This window comes from Rhinatrema bivittatum, chromosome 8 (genome assembly GCF_901001135.1).
Source record: "Rhinatrema bivittatum chromosome 8, aRhiBiv1.1, whole genome shotgun sequence".
NCBI lineage: Eukaryota > Metazoa > Chordata > Amphibia > Gymnophiona > Rhinatrematidae > Rhinatrema > Rhinatrema bivittatum.
The window spans coordinates 88,896,387-88,915,224 of record NC_042622.1 but is presented as its reverse complement, the minus strand read 5'-3'; the positions used below and the strand labels follow the sequence as shown (position 1 = coordinate 88,915,224).

At 45.1% G+C, this 18,838-nt stretch overlaps 1 protein-coding gene across 1 annotated transcript in view; it reads right to left on the bottom strand.

The window, feature by feature from the left end:
• The window catches only part of GTF3C5 (general transcription factor IIIC subunit 5), a 41,589-nt gene extending 29,351 nt beyond the window's left edge, over positions 1-12,238 (bottom strand). Inside the window, exons 1-4 of the mRNA XM_029611959.1 lie at positions 11,910-12,238; positions 10,603-10,837; positions 10,045-10,243; positions 132-327 (exon numbers count right to left, since the gene is read on the bottom strand). Coding sequence (XP_029467819.1) covers positions 132-327; positions 10,045-10,243; positions 10,603-10,837; positions 11,910-12,038 — 759 coding nt within the window. The 5' untranslated portion in view covers positions 12,039-12,238. The remainder of the gene's footprint in view (positions 1-131; positions 328-10,044; positions 10,244-10,602; positions 10,838-11,909) is intronic.
• Positions 12,239-18,838: the final 6,600 nt, after the last annotated feature.

The following is an 18,838-nucleotide window of genomic DNA, read 5'->3' as shown; positions in this document are numbered from 1 at the left end:
ATGCCTCTTCCTCCCCTCATCCCAGAACCCGAGCCTGGCTTTATTCTTCCCTATGCCCAATAACACCAGCCATCTCCTGCTGGACACACATGAGCTCTGCTCTGCCTCTAAAGGCCCCCCTCTCTCTGTACCCGTTTCAGCTCCTCCTCCAGTTTCTTATCCATTGCATTTGTGCACATCCGCTTCCAGTTCTGCACCGCGGCCTCCAGCGGCTTTGTCGGGGCCACTTCTTCCTCAAAGTTTACGAAGATAGCATTGTGAGGGCGCCGGGCTCTGCTGAGGCCAATCAGGTTCTCACCAGAAACTTGAGGAGGGTGGTAGCCTTCCCTAAGATGCAATGCACAGAGTTTACTTCACTCAATACAGTCGCTTCAATCACTGAAGAGCAAGGGATCATCCTGAAGTGACAAGCCAAAAGACAATGGCTCAGTCTTAAATAACCTACAAGGTATAAACAAATGATGGAGACATTTTAAGTTCTCTCAAATATCAATAATACAATACAATATAAAGAGAGAAAATGATATTACATTCAATTTCTTAATATCAAAAACATTTTTTATTGCTCATATACAATTTATACATCTCAAAATCGCTGAATACAGGAGATACATTTCATACTCCATAATTGTACAATAAAAAATAATAGTTTAAAAAATATATATCCCACATAAATCAATTCACAACCTCCACAAACGTACTCACTCATATCCAAAAATCCCTAAATGTAATCGGTTTCCTAATACACACTAAACTCACACTCATTAACTCTTATGTGATATAATGATTTGGATTACACTTATTAGCTGAGTTCTTCTATAATTCTTCCAATATGTAGTTACCACCTGAATGAACAGAGATTTTCTTGCAATACCTTCCGATATATACAAAACTACACCAACAAAGGATCCCTTGTTTCACATACAATAGGCTTCTTCAGGGGGAATTATAATGACTCAATAAAACCTATGATAAATGAAACAAAAAGGAAAATGTGTTCTTACCTGCTAATTTTCATTCCTATAGTACTACAGATCAGTCCAGACTCCTGGGTTTTGCCTTCCTGCCAGCAGATGGAGACAGAGAAAATTTCACTGACACTGTACATAACCCAGTATCCCACCTGCAGTCTCTCAGTATTGACCTGTAGCCAAGCCAAGATGACAGCAACAATTATACATTTCTAAACAAGCTTCTAAGCAAACTCGTTCTCCTCCAACAAGCCGGAAGGAGATGAATTTGCCCAAAAAGACAATGGAAAACTCGTTTCCCAATTTTAACAAAAGCAATCAGCACTGAACCTCCAACAACTCCACACTATAAACAAAGCAACAGTATGAGCAGCGGTCTCTCCCCCCCAGTAAATGGGCGGATCTCTGGACTGATCTGTGGTACTACAGGAATGAAAATTAGCAGGTAAGAACCAATTTTCTTTTCTCCGTACGTACCCAGATCAGTCCAAACTCCTGGGATGTACATAAGCTCCCCTTAACTCAGGTGGGATATGGACAGTTCTGCTCTTAGAACATTCTCACTAAAGCAAAGAGATGATGCGATCTACGGAAATCATAAGTGACCTTTAGATACTTCAGTAATGGATGCCTCCAATCTAAAGAACTGATTTTAAAACTTCTCCATGCGTAAAAACGGGGGTTATGCGTGCATTTTAGAAGAGGCCCAGCCGCACGTGTAACCCCTGTTACGTGCACAAGAGCCAGGTCTCTATGAAAGAGCGGTCCCGGGGGCAGGGAGGGTCGGTCTTACGCAACTCAGGAGCTGGCGTAAGTTCCAAAATAAAGAGAAAAAGCAAAAGGTAGGGTCTTTAAAGGGGTCGGGGAGGAAACTAGCGGAGGCCCAATCTTGTCGCCACACTTAAACTGGGGAAATCTAACCCCCTGGCGCACGCCGGTCTGGATTTTATAACATGCATGTGCCGGCGCTCGGGATTCCCCTGCCTCTCCCACCAACACTGCTAGCGAATCGAAAATGGCCGCCGTTTCCATGCTGATGGGAAAAACTTCAGTGCTAGACCCAGTCACCTGTGTTCTACCGGTATGGTCATGCTTGACGCAGATCCCCGAATGCCATGCTGCTTATGCATGCTGTTCCTCCCCGCACCTGCAGCTCCACCAGCACCTCAATGGCAAGCAGGGGAACAGTCCCTCAGCTCCATGGAGCCAACACCCAGTCTCTTCCACAGACAGAGAAGCTGCTGAAAAACCTGATTGGTGAGCTCCCTGAGTTGCTAAGGTAGCTTCCCCACCTGAAACCCCACTGCTGAACAAATTCCTCTACCTAGTTCTTTGTTCTCTCTTTTTTTTTTTTTTACTCTGAGAACAAATAAAGATACACAGAAAAAAATACTTTCCTTTGGTGCAGAGGTTCAAATTCCAGGATCATAGGCTGCACGGCTGATCAGAAAAGAGCCAAAGTTTAGCGACCCAGCCAGGACAAACCGGATACTTCCCTGCTCCACTGGGCTTGCAGTGCAGAACTGCCACCAGATTCTGCCGCTGTCTCATGGGGAATGAGGGATGTGGACCACCAGATGTTCATCCCACCGTACTCCAGACCAAGCTATCAAAAGGACCACCAACCCCCTGCTCATCCACCTCAAATTAGGGGAGATGGCCCCATCAGGACCTCACTATCCCCTGAGAGGATCCAGAAATTTTGTCTTTTAATCTTTTTTTTTCTCTCTCTCCAGATTGAACGTTTTACATCATCTACCATCTGCTGGAAACAGAGAAATACTAAGGGCCTGCAGTTGGTACACTGGATTAAGTACAGTGTCAGTGAAACATTTTCTGTCTCCATCTGCTGGCAAGGAGGCAAAACCCAGGAGTCTGGACTGATCTGGGTACGTACAGGGAACATTACCTATCTTACATAAGATGCACTCAATCATCTATAAATTACCTTCAACACCTAATAGAAAAAAAGAACATACTCAGTTCTCTACCGACCGCTTTACTCAATACAGATTTTTCAACATCACATGTGAAATAGCTTTTCTCAGATCTGGAGACCAAGACTCTAACAGACTCAAATATTCAAAATCATCGCCATCCAGCTGTAGCCCAAACGTCTCTGTAATCCAAAAACATTTTTACACAAAAATAGAAAAGTTTATACCAACTCCAACAATCCAAATAAACGAAACAAAATAAATCAAAGCCCTTCTCACAAACACTTACCATCACGCTGCTAATTCAACCCGCCATACTGGCTCAAACTGCTTTCAACATCAATAGCCCAACACTTTTTAATGCATTAATGTGTCTCTCATCAGAGTACTCAATAATCAAATGATTACTTCAGAGAAAGGTTGCTCATTCAATCTGATTATTTAAGCCATTAGGACTTACAGTACTCATGAGAAAATAAAGCAGTTCCAAACATTGAAATTTAAGGGAAACATAACTTCCTTACCCAACTGAACTTAGCAAATCACAAAAAATTGTTAACTTGTCCACTGGTATGTACAGGGAACACTCCTTTAGTCCGACATGAAAAAAGTCCAGGTAACGTAGGGTACTTTAGTTTCGAATGAGTAAAGGTTTGCAAGCATTAGGTTTAATTAGTTCTTACCTGCCAATTGGCTTTCCTCGAGTCCTGACAGACCAGTAACCTGTTGGATTCTCCCTCCCACCAGCAGATGGGGGCAGAGTGCGAAAGCTTCTTCTCTGACATCACTACCATAAAGGCTGGCCCAGCAGAGGGGAAGTCAGTACTCTTTTTGCCAAAACGTGGCTTGTTGCTTGTATTCTTATAGCCCCTTTTTTTGTTTATTTAAAGAGACTTACCAGCTCATTACCCGGTCTGTTCCCTTGTCTGTCTTTTCCTCTCCAGGGTGGCATTTTCCCTGGTATTATAGGATGCTGGTTCCCTACCTTCTGCAGTAAGGGATCCAGGACACATCACAAAACAAAGAAAATGGTAAGTGGAGAACAGCCTGCCTTCGCATTCAGCTATGCTCCCTTGTTCATTATGTTTAAAAACTTACTTATCAAACTCTGCAAGACTTTTGTAATTAGGGTCCCCAGCTCCTCTCCCCTAAACAAATGCACAGCTGAGTCCCTAGCCTCTGGTTCTTCCTCACCTAAAGTCTCCTCGAACTCCCCCCCCCCCCCCCCCCCCCAGGACTCCCATCGTCCCAGCCTGAAAGTGGCTTGGGCTTTTCTTCTTCTGAAGGAGCCTTATTTTGCTTATCATTCATCTGGAGATAGGTCTGCTGCACAGCCAAGATAAAACTCAGACTCCTCCTTAAAGTTTTGCTTATTTATTTATTTGATTTATATTCCACTTTTTTTGGCACCTCAAAGTGGATACCACTCAGGCACTGCAGGCAACTCCCTATCTCCAGAGGGCCCACAATCCAAGCCTGTACCCAAAGCAATGAAAGGAAAAGCTACCTGCCCAAAGTCACAAGGAGTGGCAGTGAAATTTGAACCCAGGTTTCTCACTGCTCTAACCACTAGGTTACTGCTTTTTGCTGTTACAACTGCGGCAGAAAGAGCCAGCGATGCTAGGGACCCGCCAGGACCCGCACCTGGTGCGCTTCCTCCCCTTGTCCATACCTGGGGCAGGCTGCAATGGTTCGGGCCGGGCTGCTTCTCCGCCTTTTTTTTTTTTTTATTATTCACAATTAGGCGACTTCGTCGGGAACCCAGGAGATCAAAACAACTGGTTGCCCTGGGGAGGGAAGATCAGACCTACGGATGCTATCGTTCCGCGGAGTCACCATCCCGGCCCAGGCTCCTAAGGAAAGCGACCTTAGGGAAGGCCGTTGCCCTGGGGCCCTACTTACACTGCTGGACCAGCGACGTCTGTGCTCCATCCCATCTGCTGGAGGCAGAGACTACAGACTTCCCAACTGCTGAGCCAGCCTTTATGGTAGTGATGTCAGAGAAAAAGCTTTCACACTCTGCCTCCATCTGCTGGTGGGAGGGAGAATCCCACAGGTTACTAGTCTGGCAGGACGAAGAGGAATGCATGTATACAAACAGAGCAACCTTCACATGTGACCTGACCATATTCTCCCTTATCCAATGATCTTTCTTGGATATATTGCGTCAAACGGGTTCTCAAATCACTCCCCTTTCTAACTGCAAAAATGGGCTGTTGAGTGAATGGCATCAATGAAGATAATACTGGCAATGATTTAAGACAATCTTTTTAATTGCCGTCGTCCTAGATGAATAAGGGATAGAACAAACAAAACGTGTCAAAGGGTCCTTAACTGTTTTCACCAATAAGCTGTCTCTGTTTGCATACAAGGCTCTTTTACAGGCATGTTTTACCTCGGCTTTAGGGTACCCCTTAGCTAAATACCTATCAATAAGACCTTGACTTTGTCTTTTATATTCAACTGTTGAAGAATAGAACTGCCTAAATCTCAAAAATTGCCCCCAACAGGGATGGAAACTAGTTTTATGAAGTAAGGTGTTTTTATCCATTCTCATGGTGTTCCCTCCCTGCTTGAATGTTCGAACATCCAAACATGAGATAGTATGTAAATAGAATTGAACGGAAAATACTAAATTGGGATCCGCAGAATTTATCCATTGATTAAATGTTTTTCATCTACCTTCACTACCTGTCCAAATCCAAAAGAGGTCGATTTTGGGATGTATAGATTATGTACAAATCGTATATGATCAAAACATGTTATATTAACCTTTTTTATATATTAAGAAGTTAATTAAATGTAATATTTTCTCTCTTTATATTATATTGTATGTCTTAAATGAGCAATTTTTTATGATGAGCTCAAAGAGAGAAGCTGGAGGAGCAGTTAATGGCATAAGAAAGTGACTTTTAGCAAGACCACAGACAGGTAAAGCACACTGGACTCACATTTTCAAAAGACCTAGGTATCTAATTTTGGGAGACAGATACCTGAACTGGCCCCTTTGAAAACAGAATATAGCAGAGTCCCTAAATTTATAGGCTGATGTAATAAAACAGGTGCTAAAACCAGCACACATTGTTAGCGTGGATTTTCATTTACTCACATGGTCAAAAATCGCATTACCGCAGGATGCAGTAAGCATTACTAGTGGTGTGCCTCATGAATTGGCCCTTGGACCAGTTCTTTTCAATATTTTCATGTGACATTCTGGAAGAATAGTTAAGAAAGGTTTATCTTTTGGCCAGTGCAACAAGCTAGCAAGCCAGGAAATTGTGGAAAATATGAGGGATCTAGCAAAGCTCAAAGAATGGCCTAGAGCTGTGGTTTCCAACCCTGACCTGGGGATCCCCCAGCCAGGGGGGATCCCCAGGTCTTCCATAACATGCAAATTTCTCTCATGCATATTCATTGAGGATATCCTGAAAACCCGACTGGCTGGGGGATCCCCAGGTCTGGAGTCTGACAGCTAAAATAATGCAGAGGAATGCATTTAGGATGCAAAAACACAAGGGAGAAATCCTTCTAAGCATGAAAGAAGAGTGAGATCTGAGGGTCATTGTATCTGATGATCTTAAGATGGCCAAACAGGTGCATAAAACAACAGCAAAAGCCAAAAAGATGCCTGGCTGCATAGGGAGAGAAACTATAAGCAGGAAAGAAGGGTATATTGTCCCTAGTGAGATTTTATTTGGAATACTGTATACAATTTTGGAAACCGTATCTTCAAAGTGTTGGAGTCGATCCAGAGTGTGACTATTAAAAGGTCAGTGGTCTTCGTTTTAAAGCATATGGGGACAGACTTAAAGATCTAAACATGTATACCCTAAAGGAAACGTGAGATAGAGGTGATATGATAGAGACATTCAAGAGGTGGGCCTCTTTCCAAAAAAGAAGGCTCCAGAACGAGGGATCATGAGATGAGAGTGAAAGGGGGACTCAGGAGTAATCCCCTGACATAGTTTTTGTTTTACAGAGAAGGTAGTGAATGCATGGTACAGCCTCCTAGTGGAAGTAATGGAGATAAAAACGGTATCTGAATTGAAGAAAGCATGTGATAAACACAGGGGATCTCTGAGGAAGTGATGGAAATTGGGCGTACTAGATAAGCCATATGGTCTTTTTTTGCCGCCACATTTCTGTTTCTAAATAGCAAGCAAGTAGACCAAAGTTAAAAAAAAAAACATGCTAAACCAAAAGCCAAGTGAGTAAAAGAGAAAATCCATGCTACAACCAGAGTAAAAACAGACATAATGGTCAGAGCTAATGAGGTCAGCTTTCAAAAATAGGTGCTGAGCTTTAAGAGGCTGTCACACTTGACAACTCACCCATTAAATCAAAGTCCCTGAGACCAGTTAGCCCTGGACACAAATACTGTAGGGCACCAAAGGGAAGTGTGCAATCATCTCCTCTGCTTTTACAAGGATGGAGAAGAACTGCACTGTGAAATAGGTTTTCTATCATTTTACAGTGCTGGGAAAATGTTAAAATCTTATGGGGCTGGCATATGGCTGCTGTGATTATATATTATAGATCTGTCTGCTTGTGTTTAAAGCTGCAAGTCAGTCAGCACTCATCCTTTACCCCATCTCTGTCCCTAAAGGGGCTGCCTGCATCTGCTAGTTTAGGATCGCAGCTGATTCAGAGGGTTCTTCCACATGGAAATCCAAACCTGGAAAACAATATTCAGAGTCTCTAGTAGTATCCGACTACTTAGAAAAATGAATAGGCCAAGCGATAAGCTGAACTATTTTGCTATTTCAGCTATTGAAAAACTGATTTAGAGCACTCAGTTTAAACAGATTCCAAGCAGTCTGCTTCCCCTCCCCCTCGGATCTGTTGAACTCATGCTGGTTGTAATTTGTGACAAGCGACAGCTGTTATTTAGGAGTTATCAAGGCAGGTTTTTGCCTGTATGCTAGTTTCAATACTTTCCCAGGTTTAGTTTTTGCTACTGACTTTTCAAAGTGACACTGTCACATATCCAGTACCTCCCGACATGACAGGATCGGAAGCAGCTAGATGGCCACCAGAAAGGCAAGTTAACTTTTACTCCACCTCTGACCCAGCAGTTAAATTTCCTATAGTAAAAAATGTGCACAAAGACGACTGATCTTTAGGCATTAGATATTACCCTGCATGCAATGCCTCCCTGTACTGCAGAGTAATAGCTAATGCCTTCATAAGCCTAGGTTTTGCATGTAGAAATGATAATCCTAGTATATATTTTAGTGTGTATTTTTTCTGCACAAAAAACCCCGGTTAATTTCTAGGGTTATGATACTGCAAGAAAATGAACGCTGAAACGCAGGTTAAAACCCGCACTAAGGTCAAAAGAAAATTATTACTTACCTGCTAATTTTCGTTCCTGTAGTACCATGGATCAGTCCAGACCTGGGCTGACTCCATCTGCTGGATTGGGGACATAACCCACGGTCTGGACTGATCCAGGTACGTACAGGGAACGGACCTTATACATTGGTCCGCCTTAGAAATCTAAAAAATGGGTGGACACAGGGTACAGAGAGGGTGGGGGGGGGGATTTGCATGCTTAGCACTGACTTTCACCATTAGGTACCTAACTCAAGTGCCTAAATCCAGGCAAAGGAACTGCAGGTCTAAATGGATTTTAGGGACTTAAAATGTATGTGAATTTTCAGCCAAAGATGTAGGGCCCTAAGTTTGGTTGAAAATATCCCTAAAATGTAGGCATTATGCCTTTTTTTTTTTTTAATTGACCCCTCTACTCCTTCAGGCATTGAGAAGATTCCATAAAACCCAAATTGAAAAGCTCTCCTTTTATCACAAGCTCTTAGCTTATGACTGCCTAATGATAGAAGACTGCTGGACTAACAGAACCAGCTTTTATTAATAAGCACATAACAGTAGAAGTTAGCAGAAAAATATCATCCAGACCATCCAATCTGCCTAGTTATTCTGTTCACACTGCTAAAGATACATCCCAGCCGCTGGCCACAGAGTGTAATCACCTGCAAGATTTCTCCTTATCCTGGACAGTCTTCCTCCTCAGTACTCCACCATCCTAGGCAGATAAGCATATACAGTATCCCCTCTTAGTTCCCTCCAACCCTCCATCTTTCCCATACCTAAATGCAGGGTTCTTAATCTAAATAACCAGCAATACTAATGTGGTTATTGCCCAAACATCCAGTCTCCCAGTTGCCCAGACAGACCCAGCTATAAGTGCCTGTGTTTCCATTAGACCTTCTAATTATTTCTGTACAAGTTTTAGCAGCGCACCTGACCTAAACTGGATTTGAACTTTGTTGATTTATACACATCATCGCTGTAGCCCTATAAATACTTATCACAATACAGTAACTAGCAAGGTAGTTCCACATGTCCTCGCCCCACCAGATAACATTTATTTGCATGTTCTAGCCCTAATGATGGATAATGGTGAGAAATAGATATGCCCTGCTGGGAGAATGGCCAGATTTCTCTTTGTTAATGCGATGACAAACACAGTAACAGCTGTACAGAGATCTCCTGAAGGCTACCCCAGTGCTTTCATCTCTATGAAAGGCAGTGATAACACAGCCTTAAAAATAAGGAGACACAGTTACACCCACAAACCATCTGTGCTGCAGTTTACCAATGCCTTTCAGTGGGAGAATTACTTTTTATTTATTTACACATTGTGCATCAAAATGAGAAGTTGATAGCAGAACAAGGTACTATAAAAGCTTCCCTTTTACAATTCTGCCAATGCTCCTCAATCCTGGCCTGCATCACCCCCTACTATTCCAGCAAAGACCCTCACAAGCAGCTCTGCCGATGAACCTCAATTATGTCCCGTAGCACCCCCTGCTATCCCTGTGCTGAGACCCCATCACACAGTTCTACCCATGCACCTCACTCTTGCCCTGCAGCATTCCCTGCTATTCCAAAACTGAGATTCACCATTACCACACACATAGCTCTGCCAATGCACCTCAATCCTGCCTTGTAGCACCATGCTGACAGTTTTGATCCCTGAACACCTAAAAGTGAATATCTGTAGCCAAGGTGACAAAGTGCTACCAGCAGGAAGTGTTATGAGTCAATGGGATGTTAATAGTGAAGCATGACATTCTGCTGATGATGAAAGGAAATGACATGAGACCCCCAACCTGTGCTGTGTATCCGGACGGTAGAAATAGTCCACAGGTGTGTCCAGACGGGAGAAGATGGGCGGCGGGATATACAATGGCAGCTCCTGATGAAAGAATTCTTCCTTCTGGGGTTTCTGCAGCAGGATTTTGTCATACATAGAGATCTGTTTGCCATCGGGACCCATATGTGAGGCAAGGTACTGGAAGTCTGACATCCCTGACAGTTATGGGAAAATGAACAGATTATTCCCCTTGTCCAGATTCTCCCCCTGCCCTCCCCTTATAAACGTGATGCAGCTTTCTTCACAGCCTCAGACCAGTTTTTACAGTGAAAATTACTACAACTGATCCAAGGTTTGCTCAGTTTTCCTAAAACAGCATTTAGAAACTGAAAAGAAGTGGTGTCAAGTCCTAACACTCCACTCCAGCTGCAATCTGCACACAGAAGTCAGGGTATACCTGATCTTAACTTGTTATGGTTATGAAGCACCTGCAAATGTTACACAGATGTAGACATCTGTGTAACAGATGGGGTTGGATGACACTGAGAAACAAACACAGGCCAAGTCATATTACCTTGAAATTTATAGATGGTGCCAATGACTCCAAGGATTTCCATCTCATCCTTGATCTCCTGCCTGGGCTCTTGCAGGACAGCATCTCCAGTCATTTCTGATCTCCACCTCCTGATTGTCCTTTTCACTCGCAGCAACATGGCAGTGACATGAAATCGATTGGCACACACAGGATGGCAATATGGATCCTTAGGTCGGAAATGTAGCTCCAGCCTTTTAGAAGGATCAGTATATACCTGTGGGGGAATCAGAAAAACAGCAAACAATGCAATGAACGTAGCTTCAGAGATTGATGGATGAAAGCTACTCTGGCTGGCTACCTGGTATAATTTCCTGGACCATGCTGTAATTTCAAGATAAAAGAACTGGGGTGATATCCTAACTCTAACATCCTAAGAGCATATGTTGTGCCAAGCTGTCAGACCAAAGGTCCGTTGAGCCTAGCTTCCTGTCTTGGACAGTGGTCAACCTAGGTCATTAAGAAGCAGCCAGCTAATGCCAAAGAGCAGAGTTATTGCTCACTCCCAGGGATAAGTGGTAGGTTTCCCCAAGTTCAGTTGGCTAATAATCCATTTTAATTCCCGCTATGCTAGATGCCTTTACCACATCCATTATGAAATGTTATAAAAACCCCTGTTCTGTACTGCCTCCTCATTCTGGTATCACAGCACAACGGCATAAGTTAGATCCAGGCACTGTAAAATGACTATTTTTAAAAACTCCAGGCTGTATGCTGGTGTTCGAATACTCTGTCTTGGATTTCATGCTTCACAATGGACCCAGAACATGCAGATGTCCACCAATTGCATCCATCCCGCTGTACTTTATTGCTTAAATAACATCAACCCGATATCTCCAATTTATCTTAGGGTTAATATGTACTTGGTAACTCTTTAGCTGGACATTAAAGCACCCATGGAACCCCCCTCTTTTTTTAGTCCCTGCCCTTCCCCATGTCGCTTATCATCTACCCTGATTCCAACAGCTTTGAAGTGCCTGAAAAAAGCGGAATATAAATCAAATTATCCCGCATCCTAATAAACCCAGGGCTTTCATCCCCACCCTATTTAGGGTTAGGGTTAGAGTCTCACTCGATCTCCACCAGAGCCCCTAACCCTCACTCGATTATCCCCAAACCAGAGCCTCAGAATCATTATCTCAAATGATTCCTTCATGAGTTCCTCTTTCTTTCAAGGCCCTTCATCCTAATACCGTCGCCCCCCAAAAGCCCCTATCACTCACTCTGGAACTCCCAGGACCCTTCCGTCTTTCTAGCATGATCTCTCTATTTCGATGTCTTTCTCTTACCCGGGACACTCCCTCTTCTCCTCCCAGGGTCAGCAGCATCTTCTCGGAGTCCCGCACCAGACCCGGGTACTCCACGCATACCATCCTCCCTCGCGAGCTCAGTGCTAGGAGGGCCGGAGACCCCTCCATCAGTTGTCCTACACTACTCTCCTTCTAGATAGCCCCCTCTATTGGCGGAAGTCTCCGGCTCTGACGGGTCGCCCCCACACTCCTGCTGGGCAGGCCAGGCTCCCTGCTAGGTGCAGCAACCAATCACAGTAGAGGAGGGACGTAAGGCGTGCTGAGACCGGCGAGAAGTGCGCAAGTGCTGGCAGGGCAGCGTGCGATGCGTCGGGGATCCGCCTCTCCGGTTCTTTACGTTATTGCGTGCGTGGTGATGCGAGACGCCCCGAAGCCGGTAGGACATGGGGAGGTATTACGGTAGTGAAGCAGTGGGTTTTCACTGATGGACTTATCCGGGAAACGGGTGAGGGCCAGCCGCTGATGGGCTTACTTCTTTAACTATGGCTGTGTATTCGTTCAGTCAGTCCTAGCTCATTCGCTGCAGCAGGAGGACGGATATTAGCAGAGCTGCCTGAGAGCAGGCGCCAGTGAGCCACAAGCCTATCACTGCTCCAGAGGGGGGAGGGGTAGCTGCAGTTCAGGAGTGAAGGCGAAGAATGTATTTGTACCTGTTTTAAATTATTCTTTCCTCGCACCCAGATGAATTCAGGTTACGCAGCTCTACCAGCAGATTGAGAGGGAGCAAAACTGATGTCACAGTATATGTACCCCCGCAGTGACGTCAACCTGCCAGTATTCTCCGTCTCCAGCAGATGGTGGACGTACATCTCCCTAGTGGGGATTACTTCACTTTCCTGTGGTGATTCCAAATGGTCCCTCCCCAGCTGAGAATTCCTGAGGTGATTTCTGTGATCCTTGGATGAGTGCCTTGGTCTGGTAGCTGGTTTTCTCAGCTGGCATGGACTTAACTGTTTAAAACAGCTGAAAGGCAGCAGGTGCAGGAAGCGGAGTGCAGCAGTGACAGTTAATGCCCTCTTCCCCTGCAGCTGGAGTCCATCTCTGTACTTAGCTGGGAAAGGTTGAGCTCAGGTAAGGTTAAAAAACATAAAAAGTGAAAGACAGAGTAGAAGGGTCATTTGTAAAGCTTTCCCCTTTCTCCGGTCTCTGTTCTCAGTTTGTTCCCGCTCCTGAGGGAGGTTAAGGGACTTGGGCAGCCTGGCAGGTTGAGCAGCCTCGGTGGGCTAGGTCCCACTGTTAGGCTTTTCTCTGTGCACCGCGTGGTAGGCGTTTTCACATGCTTTTTCCTGCATTTTAGGTTGCCCTCTTCAGGACTGTCGGTGTATGCAAGTGCATCTGGCGATGCGTCCAAGTTGTGCACCCAGTTTTTGGATGCTAAGTCGTACACCTGCTTGGGCACCCAGGTGATAGCAGCTTCTGTGTTAGGCATGCACTGCTTGAGCTCACAAGTTGGGTCGTATTGGTTGTGCGCTTAAGTTTGGAAAGGCGGCAGTGCGTCTAGTTTTTCGACGCCTACATTTTGTGCACCCAAATTTTAGAGCGTGTATTCAGCTGGACACACACCTTCAGTCACCTGTTAAGCGTACTGACAGACTGATGGCACCTGTGGCTAAGAAACCGAAGCACCTTTCCCTCTGTGCTGCCTGTCATATTCGGGCATTCAGCATGGAGTGACCTCTAACTTGTGCCAGCACTGCTTAAAGGCTCAGATAGAATTATCTTCCTCTCATTTTACTAAGCCTGGTTCTTCTCAGCCTGATGATGGCCTGGGTAAAGACATAAGGTGCATACACTGGGTAGTGTGAAACCAATTCCTCTATCTCATCTGTATCACATAATCCAAAAAGAGGAAAGTTTAATGTTTTTATTTATATTCACAAAATATTAACTTCACAATGTGTCCAAAGATAAAACATCACACACACTCTCACTCACTCATTTAAAAACATTCGCATCGAGAATGCACAACAGGTCAGCATGTATAAATCTTTAACATGTATTGTAATATAATATAACGAACACTTCCCTGTGGACCATTCCACTTACATACTCATTAACACTACATATATTTATGCAAATTGCATTGTAAGCTGGTATCTCCTGTGTAACCTCTCTTGCGATTCTCTAATGTTGAAATAGAATAAGACTGAGTGGGGTTGACCACTCAGTCTGAGTGGGGTTGACCACTCAGTCTTATTCTATTTCAACATTAGAGAATCGCAAGAGAGGTTACACAGGAGATACCAGCTTACAATGCAATTTGCATAAATATATGTAGTGTTAATGAGTATGTAAGTGGAATGGTCCACAGGGAAGTGTTCGTTATATTATATTACAATACATGTTAAAGATTTATACATGCTGACCTGTTGTGCATTCTCGATGCGAATGTTTTTAAATGAGTGAGTGAGAGTGTGTGTGATGTTTTATCTTTGGACACATTGTGAAGTTAATATTTTGTGAATATAAATAAAAACATTAAACTTTCCTCTTTTTGGATTATGTGATACTGGGTAAAGACATGTCAGGAGGGGCACCTGACCTTGGAACTCCATTAACAGGTTCATTAGCTGGGGACAGTAGCTCAATGGGTCTTCTGGTTTTGGCATGGAGCCTTCTGCCTTTTTTTGGGTAGAGTTATTTCAAGGATTGCAATCCTTTCTTCAGGTGCAGTCCTCTGCCCTGTCCAATCCTGTCAGGTCAGAGTCTAAGGCAGTGACCTTTCACTCTCTCGATACTACTGTTAAGTGCCAAAGTTCACCTAGATTGGCAGCATGTCCTCCCGATAGGATTTTGAATGGCACTGATGATGAGGCTGATCCTGACTCTCTGGAGGATGGGGAAATTTCTCCAGGACTGGAACCATATAGGACTATGTTGCGATTCTTTCATAGAGATGAACTACCGGTTCTGATTTCCCAGATGTTGAAGATGCTGGGAGTACCTGGGGCAAATTCCATGTCTGAGCCAAAGAAAAATCCCATTTTGGGTTCTTTGTGTAAAACCTCTTTTTTTTTTCCCTGTTATGGAGGCCATTGAAGAATTGATCGATCTTAAGTAGGATGTCCCGGAGGCTAATTTCAAAGGGGGTCGCGCTTTGGAAGGCCTGTTCCCCCTGGATCCAGTGGTGAGAGAGTATTTGCGTTTTCTGAAAGTGGACACTTTTTTCTCTTTGCCGACTCAAAGCGGATGACTATCCCAGTGGAGGGAGCAGCAGCTTGAAGGATGTGCACGATAGGAGGATTGAGGCCATCCTTAAGCAAGCATTTGAAGCAGTGGCAATGACCTTGCAAATAGCTTCTTGTTGTTCCCTGGAGGCTCACTCTTGTTTACTTCTCTCTCAGGATGTCGATGAATCTGGAATGAATTCCAGGGCAGTTATGGAGCCAGCACCCGCCTTTTTAGCAGATTTGGGCTGTGATTTGGTCCACACTTCAGCCAGAGGGGTGGCTTTGGTAATAGCAGCTGGCATCAGTTATTGCTGAGAATTGGTCGGCTGATGCAACCTCCAAGGCTAACCTTATAAAATTGCCCCTTAAAGGCTCGCTCTTATTTGGGAGTGAGTTGGAGAAATTGGCCAGTAAGTGGTGCAGATCCTTGGTTCCTTAGTTGCTGGAGGATAAGAAGCAGATGCCACGCTCCTTTGGCATGAGGAGTCATGCCAGGGGATCCAAGCATTTTTGTCCCTGTAGAGGAGCAACATTTCAGAGGACTCAACCTTTTGGGAAGGTCTGAGTCCTTTTGTCCCAGACAGGGTGCAGGCTCTGGTAGTGGAACCTCCCGAGCCTCTCAATGAAGGTTTGTTGACCCACCCCTGAGAACAGGAGATTGGGGGGGGGGGGGTCTCTCTCTCTCTCTCATCAGAGGTGGGCCGAAATCACATCGGATCAGTGGGTCCTAGAAGTGATAAGAGAGGGATATGCGCTGGAGTTTCGCAGTGTTCCTCAGGACGTTCATGGTGTCTCCCTGCCATTCCCCACAGAAGAAGCAGGCAGTGGAGTGTACATTAAGACTCCTCAGTCTGAGAGCTGTGGTCCCAGTGCCCACTTCTCAAGAAAAATACGGGTCGATATTCCATTTATTTCGTTGTGCCCAAGAAGGAGGGCTCCTTTTGTCCCATCCTGGAACTGAGGGTTCAACCATCTTTTTATGGGTGATTCATTTTCTCATGGAAACATTGAGTTCAGTCGGGAGAATTTCTGACGTCCTTGGATCTGTCAGAGGCGTACCTCCACATTCCGATCCAATTGGAGCACCAGCATTTTCTGCGTTTCGCGATGTTGGGGTTCCATTATCAGTTTCAGGCACTGCCTTTTGGTCTGGCCACCGCACCCAGAACTTTTTCCAAGTTTGTGGTGGTGATGGCAGACTTAAGAAAGGATGGGATCCTGGTACACCCGTATTTGGACGACTGGCTGATTCGGGACAAGTCTCTGGAAGAGAGCGGCCTGGTGACCCACAAGGTGATTTCCCTTTTGCAGGAGCTCAGATAGGTGGTGAACCTGGCCTAGAGCAGTCTTCAGCCATCTTAGTCATTAGAATATCTTGCTGTTTGGATCGACACAAAGCAGGACAGGGTTTTCCTGCCGGAAGCTCATATTCAGAAGTTTATGGCGCAGGTGCATCTGTTGATGAACACTATACACCGGACAGTGTGGTCCTATCTACAGGTACTCGGTTTGATGGCAGCAACCCAGGAAGAGGTGCTGTGGGCGAAGGCGCATATGCGTCCTCTTCAGCGCGCTCTGCTGTCTTGTTGGAGTCCACAGTCTCAGGACTATTCTATTTGGCTCCACCTGTGATGGAGGTCTGTTCTCAACTGCAGTGGTAGTTGCAAACAGATCATCTCAGAAAGGAGTTTCCCTAAAATCACTGGACTAGTTAGTACTCACGATGGATACGAGCCTCCAGGGTTGGGGAGCTCACTGTCGGGAACTGAGAGCGCAAGGGTGCTGGAGTGCTGAAGAGTCTATCTGGAACATAATCGGCTGGAAGGCCGGGCAGTCTGCTTGGTATCCTTGCAGTTCAGTGGCACATTGCAGGGTCGAGCAGTCCGGAAAATGTCAGTGCCCTAATAATGTAATGCCCTGATTACTTCTCCCAGGAGGAGTCCATTTACCATCACTCTCTAGATAGTCCTTTGTTCGGTTAGAATCTTGCTGGTCAGGGCAATTAACACATCTGAGGTTGTGTTTACAGATACTCCTGAGAATAGTGCCTCTTATTGTGACAGTATAGCCTGAAGTTCCCTCCATTGCCTTCTCCTTTTTATGACCCTATAATTAGGCATCATACCATGGCTCCAGCTTCAACTGCCTGTCCAGGTGTCCTGGGAATTCCTGCAAGCCATGCTCAATAAGTCACTTAGAGTTCATACAGCCAAGTCAGGCTAAGAAAGCAGAGGATTCTGGGTCAGTTGTCTTTCACCATGTTGGTTTTCTGTTCAGGTACACTCATCACTTCTCGCAATGCGAAGGTTCCTCGATTCTTCAGTTGCAGGAAAGATCTGAAGTCCTTGGGTATCAATGCTTTCATGCAGGAATGGCCGGAGGACAAGCTGCTGTATGCCTTTCCCCCTTGGCCCATGTTGGGCAGAATGGTTCGGAGGGTTGAGAGTCACAGAGGGATGGAGCTTTTGGTGGCACCAGATTGGCCCAGGAGACCATGGTATGTGGATCTGCATTGGCTCCTGGTAGATTCCCCCCTCTGGTATCCAGCGCACAGGAATCTGATGCAGCAGGGGCCTATTCTTCACGAAGATCCAACTCAGTTTTGTCTTACGGTATGGCCCTTGAGAGGGCTTGCTTACTGAAGCGTGAATATTCTTCTGTGGTGATTGCCACCTTTCTACAAGCAAGAAAGTTCTCCACTTCCTTGGCTTATGTGCGGGTTTGGCGAGTGTTTGAGGCTTGGTGTGAGGATTAAGGTGTTCTTCCTCGTTCGGTTAAGATCCTGCTCATTTTGGAACTTTGGAAGATGGATTCAATAAAGGGTTGGCTCTTAATTTCTTAAAGGTGCAAGTAGTAGCTCTTGTCTGGTTCAGGGGTCAGGTGAATGGTGAATCCTTATTGGCTCATCCGGATATGGCCTGTTTCTTGAAAGGAGTGAAACATCTTTGTCCTCCCCGGTGGTTACCAGTGCCCTTGTGGAGTCTTAATCTGGTTTTGGATTTCTTGGCAGGCCCTACGATTTGACTGATGTATAGCCTTTCCTTGTGTGACTGACCTTGAAAACTTTGTTTCTTGTGGCGATTTGTTCTGCGCGTTGAATATCCAAGCTACAGGCCTTGTCTTGCTGGGAGCCATTCCTTCAGGTGACTCCAGGGGTGATATAGCTGCATACTGTTCCTTCCTATTTGCCAAAAGTGGTCTCAGATTTTCACTTGAATCAGTCCATTTCCCTGTTGTCTCTGGATAGGAAAAAAGATGCAGAGGAGTATCACCTTTTGTGACCCTTGGATGTCAAGAGACAAATCATAAGGTATCTGGAGGTTTTGAAACCTTTCCGGAAGATGGATTGCCTGTTTGTCCTCCATGGTGGAGGTAAACAAGACAAGCTGGCTTCAAGGGCTACTATAGCTCACTGGATTAAGGAGGTAGTCACTGCTGCATATGTGGAGTCTGAAAAGCCGTTACCTAGTCAGGTTAGGGCTCATTCCACTAGGACTCGGGCACTGTCATGGGTAGAAGTTAGATTGTTGTCGCCCATCAACATTTGCCGAGCTGTAACATGGTCCTCCTTACATACCTCTTCCAGGTATTACCGTCTGGATGTGCAGGCCCAGGAGGACGCAGTCTTTGCATGTGTGGCTTTGATAGGACCACGGGCAGCCTCTCGCCCTATTCGGGAGTAGCTTGGGTACATCCCACTGGTCCTGAATTCATCTGTCTGGGTGCTAGGAAATGAGA